The following is an 11414-nucleotide window of genomic DNA, read 5'->3' as shown; positions in this document are numbered from 1 at the left end:
CCCCTGCTGCAGTGGGTTGCCATGGGCTACTGTGTGTAGCCAGCAGCCAGCGTGAGCGGCCAGCAGCCACAGTGAGCGGCCGTCCAGAAGCTGGCTACTGATCTGCCCCGCCTGGGAAGAGTGCAATGATGGTGCCAACTTGGGCCAGTGAAGCAACGTCCTCCACAGCTAGACTGAAGAACAAAAGGACAACAACTTGTGTGTTCCCCTTCCCCCAATTCCCCAGCGCTGTTCCCATCCCCCCAATTCCCCAATAAAAATCTTAAAAAAAAAAAAAGAAACAGTGCAGTATTACCAGAATATATAGTACAAGGCAAAAGATGAGGCAGAAAGGTAGACAAAGGGCCAAGCTCTTAAACGCCATGCAAAGGAACCTGGACTATATCACATTCCATCAGTATAACTATATCCATTTGTAAGTTATTTACATGTTCTACTGTGTTATGTACATTAAGAAATAGACACAATGCACTTTTCAAAAGAATGAGATAAGGACAGATGTCTCCTTTCATCTGTGCACTCATTGTGGTCACAAATTACTACTGGAACACTGTGAAACCACCAAATGGTATTAAGTGGGGGAGTGGCTTGGTGTGATCTTCAGTTAGAGATTCTGGCTGCAAAGTAGAAGACGGATCTACGGAGAGGCCACTGTAATAGCCCAGGCTAGAGATGATGAGCTCTGAAATTAGGGCAATTGGTGGGGTTGAGTAAGAAGAGATAGATTTACAACATTTTAAAGATAAAAATCAGGAGACCCGAGTGATTGATTGGTGTGGAGGGTAAGGAAGAGGGAAACGGAAGGCAAATGACCCTTAGAAAGGGTCATTTCTGAGCTCAAGGAGAGAGGAACCAGCTCATGAGTTCCATTTTAAACCTCTTCATCTGCACTGTCCAATACCCTGGCATAACCCAAATGCAGCTACTGAGTGCTTGAACTGTGGGGAGTGTAAATTGAGATATGCTGTAAATGTAAAATACATACCGAATTTCAAAGACTTGGATTAGAAATGAATGTAAAATGTCTTTTGAATAACTTTTATATTAATTAAATGTTGAAATATAGTATTTTAGATATACTGGATTAATTAAAGATATAAAAATTTATTTCACATTTGCTTTTACTTTTTAAATTGGCAATTAGAAAATTAAAAATTACATGTGACTTGTATTACATTTCTATGGGGCAGCAATGATGTTGAGTGTGACGCCTATAGAACATCCAAACAGATACATTCAATAGATAATTGAATATGTAAGTCTACAGCTTATGGGAGAGATAATTTACAAGCTTATCAGCATGTATACCCATGCCAACCTCCTTCCTACCAGTCTTAGAGAATTAGGTATCCTTCTTCCTTTTCAAATTCAAAGTTCTTAAGATAACAGCTCTATTGAAATAATTCACATACCATAAATTTCATCTTTCTAAAGTATACAATTCAGTGGTTTATTAAGAGTTATGCAACCATCACCACAATCTAATACCTTTAACCTTAAAAAAAAACCCTGGACCCACTGGCAGTCAGTCATTCCCCGTGCCCCCAGCCCCCTGTTCTTTCAGTTTCTATGAATTTGCCTATTTTTAAAGTCAAATTTTCAAATTGAATTTTTCACTCTAGCGCTTCTGTTTCTATATTCTATATTCTTTGCTCTCTTTGAGCTGTTCCATTCAGTATTTTTTTGCTTTTGGTTTTTTAAAACATACAACTTTATCATGGACCTGAATCTGATCAGGACTCCAGGTTCAACTATCAGTTTAAAGGAAATACCGAGGGCAGAAGAATATGCTAAACTACACTACGGGGATGCAATAAGCAAAATCTTTAGGATTTGTCTTCAGGACACATAATGTGGCTTCTTCAACTAATAAATTGCATGGGAAATGAGAGAGAGAAAGGGATAGATACAGAGGGGAAATTTATAGATTGTAAAAGACATATGAATTGACTATTTAAATCCTGATTAAAACAGACCACACACACACACACACCACCACCACCACCACCACCACCCCACCACCCCAATTTGGGGAAATCTGGGAATATAGCAACATAGTTTTAAAACTCTCAAAATCCCTAGATAAAAACAGAGCAATTAAATAGCAAAACCAAAAACCCATGACAACATTTACAACAAAACTAGATGACAAAGTATCTTCAACAAACCCCAGAATACAAGCTACCAACAGTCAAAAGGCCTACACAGTAGTGTCTGTGTGGGCAGAAGGAGAAATACTCAGTGGGGCTGCATTTAATGGAACTCAGAACAAGATAATTCTAAAACAGCCAGCAAGAATGTACTAGAAAGCACAACAGTGGAAACAAGGAGTTTCACCCTCTTCAAAACCAGCTGAGTGCAAGGGGCCCGCAATAAGCACTAAAGAGATTGCAACAATCTTGTCTGTATGACTCACAACTGATATTCAAGAGAAAATGACAAACATTGAAGGTAGGCAAAGAACGTACTGACAATAAGAGTATATAAAGAAGAAAATCAAAGTAAGGGAATAGAATAAAATAAATGCTATAATTCAAGAAAATGATCATAAAATAAAAGAAGAAAAAAGAATATAAACCCAGAATGAAAAATACCAAAACATTCTAGTAAAATTACTGAGCTTCAAAGAAAAGAATCCTTTAGTCATCTAGAAGAAAAGAGTATCAGGTTTTTTAACAGCAAGGTGCTATGCCAGAATAAAATAAATATATTTAAGAAATTGAAAAAAGGAATGAGCCAAAGATTTTTGTATTCAGCCAAAAGATTTCTGAGCCAAAGATTTTTGTATAAAAGGCACAAACTCAGGGATTACTATTCCAACAAGCTCTTCCTGAAGAAACCTTCAGAGAACAAGCTTCAGGCAATCAAAAGCCTAGAGAGACAGTGACATAAGGGCTGGTGAGTATTAAATATATAGTGACCTGTAAATGTAGGATTAAATGAGGGCTTCAGAGGGAGAGAGTATAGTATATAAATGGGTATATGCTCCAACACTGTGACTCAAGCATGACTTAAAAAATGGGAAGAGGGTGAAGACAGCATATGCAAAAATAAATTTCTAATGTTTACAGCAATCACATGAATGGTAATATTAGTATTATTTGGAACTGTTGAGCATATAATATGGGATAAAGCCAATGAGTAATTATCAGATACACTAGTTCTATCATCTGTTTCATCCCCGATGTCCTTAGAAATCAGTATCAGTGTGGAAGAAAGGGAACTGAGATATAATGGAGAAGAGGTTTAGTTAAGGTTTTAATTGGAAGTATCAATACGAACTTACGAAGTATTAATCTGTTGTGTGTGTGTGTCTTAGCTCTGCCCATTTAAAGAACTAGAAAACATGACCAGCCTGGCAGCAATGAGTATCCTAGTCCCCAAATGGAGCGTGGCATATAATTCTCCCTAAAGGAAACCAGGGCTCCTTAGAGAAATGGCTGATTCCAGGAATAGGGCACGAAATGTACAAGATGAACCTGGAACTTCTTGTTATACCAGATAACAAAGAAGCTATCAAAGATGCCTAGGGTCATGTCAAAAGGACGTAAGAATCAACTAGAAGAGGCTCCCACTGGCCAAAGATGGGACAATTTAAGCTTCAACAGTGATAATGATTGCTATGTATGAAATCCATCAAACATTTAAATTTATCAATTCACAATGATATTTTTAAAAGGAAAGACTTATTTACCCTTTGGAGGAAGACAGAAATAATTTAATCACCTTGAAAATTGGTCAATAAAGAGGAGAAATCAAGCATTTATTGTGCTTTCCTATATGAGCTGTACCTCTAGGTAAACAAACAGTAAAAGAGGGCAATGTCTTTATATTATATAAAAGTACTCCCAGTAGTAAATGAAACGGAAAGGATAGAATTAGAACAATACTCATTGAAACTCAAAATGAATTAATAGAGACAAGCAATAAGCATCAGTGGTGTTCACATCATAGAGAGATAGCCAAACTTACGTGTCTCTTAATGGAAGAACAGACCATTATCTATAGTCCTGACAAAGGATCAGACATTAGTCTGATCAAGTCTCTGAATCTAATGGCCAAACTACAATAAATACAGAGAACAGAGGAATGTGGTGAGATGCCCATGAGTATGGAATCAGCAAAATCTAGACTGTGGGAAAACCTATAAGTCAAATAGCCTAGTTTCTTTAACAACTAAAGTATAAGGAAAATAATGGGACAGAGGGAAAATCTATATATAAAACAGAGATCGACTTTTTTTTTTTTTTTTAAGGGGCAAGACTAAAATGTAGTGCCAAAGGATGCACATTTAAGTGATAAAACTATTTAAACATTAGCGGAAGTGATTACTATAAATATCAGGAAAATAGTTGTTTATAGGGGAGAGAGAGGAGGATGAATCAGATGGGCACATGGAAGGGCTTCAGGGGTTCTACTTATTGATCGGGTGATGGTTACAAGAGTGTTTGCCTTAATGGACTCATTAGCCATTCATTTGCTTTTTGATGATTTTCTGTATCTGTGTTTTATTTTACAAAAAAATTGTAACAGACAAGACATTTAAAAACTATAAATTTGAGGGCCGGCTGAGTGGCTCAGTTGGTTAAGAGCTCGCTCTAGAGTTTGAGCTCTGAGCAACAGCAGTTCGAGTCCAGCCCGAGCTGAGCAGCCGTTGAGCTACCAACAGGTAGCAGGATGGCTCAGCTAAAAAAACAAACAAACAAACAAAAAAACTATAAATTTGAATAGTTACTAAATGCTTGATATTAAGGAATTATTGTGAATTTTCTTAGGTATAATGATATTGCAGATACGCATATACAAACCTGTTCACAAATGTTCATAGCAGCACCATTCATAACAGCCAAAAAGTAGAAACCCAAATGTGCGTCATTAAGGACCAAACAGACGAAATGTGGTCTATCCATATAATGGAATAACATTCAGCAACAAAAAGGAATGAAGTACGAATACATGCTCAACATGGATGAACTTTGAAAACATGCTAAATGAAAGAAGCCAGTCACAAACTCAACAAGGCAGGGAGTTCTATTTCCTTGAGATCAAGGCTCCAAATTTCGGCCTGGGGAACTGTCTTTGGTGTCATTTCCATGTGTCTAGAGATGGAATGGGAGGTTCAAGGAATGTGGAGGACGGGAAACTCGCTGGCCCAGGTGCTCCTGGGACAGTCTTCCCTTTGTTGCCCTCATTACATCCCCGTGGAGACTCGTCCTTGCTTTTTATACTTTCGGCTCTAAGCCTGGAGTCTCTCCATGTCAGTGCAGAGGAAAATGGCTTTGCCTCCCATTCTGACTTCTCCTATGCATATTTTGGGATGGGGATTTCTCTTTCACTTGTCCTTCATTATAATCACACTAGCTTTCATCTTCCAATCGGAAAAATCTGTATCTCTACTACTACTTTTTACAGCATTTTTAGAGGTTTATTTCCTTTTATTATTGTTTACATGAAAATGTCAATAGGATTTAAGGGGTTGGGGGTGTAAACATGGTGTTCAGTTCATCATCTTAAATGGGAACCTTCTTATCCAAATCTTAAATAAAGAGTTTAAACACTTTTTTTAGAACCTGAGCTCTTTGAAACACACAGACCCTGTTTCTAAATAACATCAATTTTGGCCAAAGGATGTAAATACTATGACCTCTGTTAGTCCACAAATCAAATAAAGGAACCAGTAGGAGGCATTCTTTACCAAATAAAGCCAAACTGAGAAATTAAAAAAAAATAAATAAGAAAATAAAACTACTAATATAGTATAGTTTGAAAAGCATGTTACATTTTCATAATAATTTCATTTCAAGTATTCAAAAGAATTGCACCCAAAGAATAAAAGAAAAAGTATTTATCTTTCCAGGCACTTAATGAGAATCCACAACCACTATCTTTTTATATTTTCCTAATAATATTTTTATTTATGTAGGTAATATAAAACTAAAATTTGTAGTATAAAACCCAAGTGTAAGTTGTAATAAATGTATTTCATTTAAATAAGGGATTATATATAATATGTAATAAAAACTAGTTCTCATTAAAATGAGTCAATTAGAATGTTTGAATCAGCAAAATAATTTAATTTGATAAAATAATTTAAAAACTTACCCTCCCCAAACCTCACTTTCCTGTATGTATCCACTGTGTACGTGTGCGGGGGGCACCGTAAGATGGGAAATAAATGTTTATTCCTTACGAGCCTTTACTGTCTCCCTCCTTGGGTTATGCTCTCCAGGCCTGTGACCATTTTACATGCTCATGAACTACTTACAAACACTACTGGTATCATCACTTAGATAACTAATAAACTTCTTGAACTTCATATGTCTAAAACAAAACTCAATCCTTCCCCAAACCTCTTCCTACCTACAGTAAATGTAAATGGCATCAATATTTACCCAGCTGTTCATGCAAAAACAAAACAAGAGCCATCCTTTATTTCCACCTGTCCTTCATTCAACCTATCAACAAATCCTGTTGGTTCTACCTCCAAAATTAATTCATTTTTTTTCCATCTTAACTGCCATGCCACTGGCCTCTGCAATAGCCTCCTACCTGATTTCCCTGCTTCTGTTTCTGTCCTCTTCAGCAGCCAGTATAAATTAGATCATGTCATTTCCCTGCTAAAAACCCTCCTTAGAATAAAACCCCAATTCCCTACCATGACCTCCAAGGCCTCTAAGGATCTGATCCCTGCCTACCTCTCCATCCTCATCGCATATCACTCTGCCTTTCTCTCTATCTCCAGGCCACTGTGCTTTCCCCAATACATCAACCTGCTTTCTCATTTAGGAGCTATGCATTTGCCAGTCCCTCTGCCTAGAATCCCTGGTTCCCCCACCTCACCAGGCTCCTTACATAATTCACGTCTTTGCATTCAAGTGTCACCTCCTTACAGAGGCAGCCACAATCCTTCCAATAATCCACAAACCACACTTCTTATTTTTTTGCATACCACCTATCATAGTCTAAAATTATCTTGTTTATTGCCCCCCAAGCCCCAATATCAGCTCTTTAAGGACAGAGGCTTTTCTATCTTATTATTCTCTCCAGTGCCTAAAATACAGCCATACTTAATGGATATTCTAACTATTATTTGTTGAATGAACAACTTCAAAAACATCATTGAAGCAGTCCAGACATTAACTATACTGATTCTGATTATTAGCTTATTATAGTTTAGATTATATTAATTTTTTATATTTATATTTATGTATGCCAACAGAAAAACAATATTAAGATTACATGAGCATAAAGGAAGAATGAAACACCACTGTGCTAAATAAATCTTAATCATTTAGGACAGGAATAAAGAAAAACACACACAGGCTGCCATCACCACCTGTGGGGCACCCGGGACCTTCTTCTCCCAATAGAGGGCCCAAAGCGAAAAGCAGACCTATTTGGAAGAGATGCAGTTATTTAGAAGACACCATGAGAGTCTCTCCAAAGGTGAAAAGAGAAAGTGAACAAACTTCAGGATCAAAAGCCCCAGGCAAGACCAGAAAGGAATTTTCACAGCTCCTTCTGCAAGCTCTTTAAAAAGAAGTCCAGTGGACCAGAATACAGGGAAAAAAAACTAATGAGAATCTCTTAATGGATCCTTCACCCACCAAGTAAGATTTCTTCAGAAACTGCCTTGCTCTTGCAAATGGCCTTGACCAAGGAACAGCTGAGTAAAACATACTTCAAGTTGGGCTGTCACACGGTAAGATGAGGATAAAAAGTTTGTATATATCCTCATATGTTGATGTATAAATCCTTGAGAAAGACTAATATGAATACTTATATATGATACTAAACCAACATACAAGACATTGAAGAGATAAAGATTAGTCTGTGGTTCAGAAAAAGTCAAGAATCATATGATTTCACTCATATGTGTGATATAAAACTGAAGGCAACAAAGGAACAGGACAAAGAAACAAAAACCCATAGACACAGACAACAGTTTGGTGGTTACCAGAGGGTAAGGGGGGAGGGGGGAGGTAGAAGAGGGTAAAGGGGGTCAAATATATGGTGATGGAAGGAGAACTGACTCTGAGTGATGAACACATAATGCACTATACAGATGATGTATTATAGAAATATACACTTGAAACCTATGTAGTTTTGTTGATCATTGTCACCCCAATAAGTTTTAATAATAATAATAATAATAATAATAATAATAAATTAGTCGTGGTTGAGAGCTTACTTTTTTAACACGAACATTTTGGAGAAGCAAACCAAAGACTTTTTCATGGCATTACAAAAAAACCCATAATAAAATTAGAGGAAAATAAACACTTGTAAGAACAACAATAAAAACCACATGTAGTAATCTTTGTGGGCTGGGGAGAGGGGGGAAGGAATGGAATTCTTTACATCGACGTTATATTAAAAAATAAAAACAGAATAATAAAAATCACTAGGGGAAAAAAAGCCACTGAACCAGATGCAGAAAGGCAAAGTTGAAACAATGGATACACCAGCAAATTTAATGTAGCACTTTTACATGTGATCTTTAACTGTCTCTCTCATGAAGGAGAGTGTAGAGAACCTTGTTTTTTATACTGTTTGCAGTACATAGGTGCCATCAATCATAACTAACGCATAGTTCCATTTTAAGGCTGTAAAGATTGCTAATACATCTGTAAGAACTTGTACTGCTACCCTTTCCAAAGCTAAATACAAAGAAGACCAGTAAGAGTTGAAAAGAGGAATTTCCGTTAGAGAGGAAGAACATTTTGCCATATATTTTTATATGATAGAGCAGTTCCTCAGACATGATTTTATGTGTTCAAAACAATTCAGAACCAAGAAGCAAGCAACAAAGGCCATCAAGGAACTAAAGCCGAGCCAGTGTCAATGGAAGAAAACCCTCATTTTTCACATGGAGCCCCAAGGTCCTACTCAGAGCCTAGTCCTGTTTATTTTAGACCGAATTTTTAACACAAATGACCATCTAGTTTCTCAGTGCACAGCAACTCAGAGATTGTAAACTAAAAAATGGAAGACAGAAAACTATTATATTGAAAGCTGATCAAAGGAGAAAGAAACACCACTGAAAAATGGAACTGCAAAATCTTAGAGTCAAAAATAAAAATTAAAAAGCATAACTGGCAAGGTCTTACTTAAAATAGTAACAATCTTACATAATTCCATTGCCCCTAAGACTATGTGTTTTATTTTAAGTGTGAAACATTAATATAGTACCCAGTAGAGTGGCTTGCATGGACTATTGAACGTCAGTTCAAATAATGACTATAAACTGACAGTTTTTAAATCCTGAAGTTTCTCACTTGGTAGGTAGGCATTTATATTTTTTTTCAACAGACCACAGGTGATTACGATGCACAATGAAAATTGAGAAACACTGTCCTAATAGTCTAAGAAAAGGTTATATTATACTCGATATATTATTTAAGAAAGAAGTGAGAATTTACTATGATCTTTAAATGTGTCCTATAAAACTTGTCTTTCAAAAGTTTGGGCATGTTGAGGTGACGTGGAGTATTCACTTTGGTAGAACACGTCATCTCCCAAAAGGAGGGAGGCAGCTAAAGGACACACTACCGATAGCCAATCTACTCACAGGAGAATTTCTCTTGAAACCATACAGATATGACACATTTATGTAATGGTAAGTGAAGTAGAATATTCAACGTAGCATGAAATAATGGTAGAAACTCAATAAAATTAAAGTTATGTGAAGAAAAACATCTCACGTTATAACTTAAACTAGAGTAGAGTCTGGGCACCAAACCCTCTACTCAGTAGCATCTCCCCAAAAAAATACTTACACTTATACTCACCTCTCTGAAAAATCAGAGTCTATAAATTCTCTAGCCCGTTTTCTATCACTAAAAACAAAAAAGATAGCATAAAAAGAATATATATAAATAACTTTATTTCATGAATAATTTATTCTAACTTGTTTAATTCCACAGTGAATACAACCTACACAAAAACTGACAAACATATAAGATACGTCCATAAAGTAAAAACTTAAATTTTATAAAGGACCCAGAAATCATAACACAATTTGAAATGTGCCCAGTGAATCGTTAGGGGGGGAAATATCACATTTATAAAGGAGAAGGCACAGGAAAGTTTTATTCACTCTGGAATGACTATGAAAACACTAGGCAATCATACTACCCACAAAAGAAAGCTCGGCTAGGGCTGAAAATATCAAAACCCCGGTCATTTCCAAAGTGAGCCAACACTACTGGCATAGGCTAGGCTTTCATGTTATAATCTCCCAAGGCTATGCAGAAATCCAAGGTAACTTTTACATCTGCATGACAATGTTCATAAGGACTGAATAAAAGCCATGTAATTAATTACAGGTGAGTCTATCATTTCATTTCATCTGATAATGGAAAAGTATGTATGCATATGAAACTCTTCTGTCTCTAACTATATATACGAGAGTGTGTGTGTGTGTGCATGTATTGTGTATGTATATGAATATGTATATGGCTTAAAACACTTTGCTGAGATTATTTCATTAATTCATTTAATAGTCTTTGGTTTGTTTTTTTTTCCATGCAGGAGTCCAACCGGCAACCTTGCTGTTAAGAGCGCATGATCTATCCATTGAGCCATCTGGGTGGCATCTCAGCTCAAGGTGCCGAGTTCAGTCCCAACCACAGGTGAGCACAGCCCACCATCAAACGCAATCTTGTCATTAGGAGCATGTGCTCTCACCAGCTGAGCCATCCTGCCACCTGTTAGCAGCTCAGCAGCAGCTTAGCTCAGGTGCAGCTTGGGCGAAGCTTACTGGCCCATGTGGGAATCAAACCAGCGACCCTGTCGCTCAGAGCTTGTACTCTTAAGCAAACTCTTAACCAACTGAGCCACTCGGCCGGCCCCCATTTAATATTCTTGAAGCAAGGAGATTCTTACTCAACCAAGATTTACTGTCAGCTTGCTAGAACTCACAATTCTAAGTCAAAGACAGAAACAGCAGTACAGTACACCACAATCTAAATAACTGCTAAAGTGACAGAATGAAGTTTTGAGTCATTAATTTCACTATTTCTTTTTCTTTTATAGAAAGATGAGATGTTCAAATAAGCAGTGGAGAAACGTTAGGGAAGGGTATTTTATAGGCAAATATGAAACATGGGAAGGTTTGATACTAGAAGTATCAAAGAGGGATATTGATTTAATTGCCCAGCATTTCAAAAGAATCAAGGAACAACTCAATGAAAATTTTAACATATCTGGCCTCTTTTTCCTGGTTCTTTTTCTGTTTTTTGTTTTTTTTTTAAGCTGAGCCATCCTGCCACCTGTTGGCAACTTAGTGGCTGCTCAGCTCAGGCTGGGAATCGAACCGCTGTTGCTTAGAGCGCAAACTTTTGAGCGAGCTCTTAACCAACTGAGCCACTCGGCCAGCTCTTTTTCTGGTTTTTAAGGAAATAAGAATTCAT

The 11414-nt window shown here is 36.9% G+C and overlaps 1 protein-coding gene across 4 annotated transcripts in view; it reads right to left on the bottom strand.

Annotated features, from left to right (window-relative positions):
* The window catches only part of TFDP2 (transcription factor Dp-2), a 144512-nt gene that overhangs the window by 24454 nt on the left and 108644 nt on the right, over positions 1–11414 (bottom strand). For 3 of the 4 annotated variants that reach the window (XM_019645994.1, XM_019645995.1, XM_019645997.1), the window contains one exon: positions 9792–9839. The exons of the other annotated variant lie outside the window; for it this stretch is intronic. In XM_019645994.1, the coding sequence (XP_019501539.1) occupies positions 9792–9839 (48 nt within the window). The remainder of the gene's footprint in view (positions 1–9791; positions 9840–11414) is intronic. 4 annotated transcript variants of the gene reach the window in all.

The sequence above is a fragment of the Hipposideros armiger genome, unplaced genomic scaffold, assembly GCF_001890085.2.
Source record: "Hipposideros armiger isolate ML-2016 unplaced genomic scaffold, ASM189008v1 scaffold_96, whole genome shotgun sequence".
Classification (NCBI taxonomy): Eukaryota; Metazoa; Chordata; class Mammalia; order Chiroptera; family Hipposideridae; genus Hipposideros; species Hipposideros armiger.
Note: the sequence above shows the minus strand (reverse complement) of the source record. Positions and strands in the feature narration are given on the sequence as shown.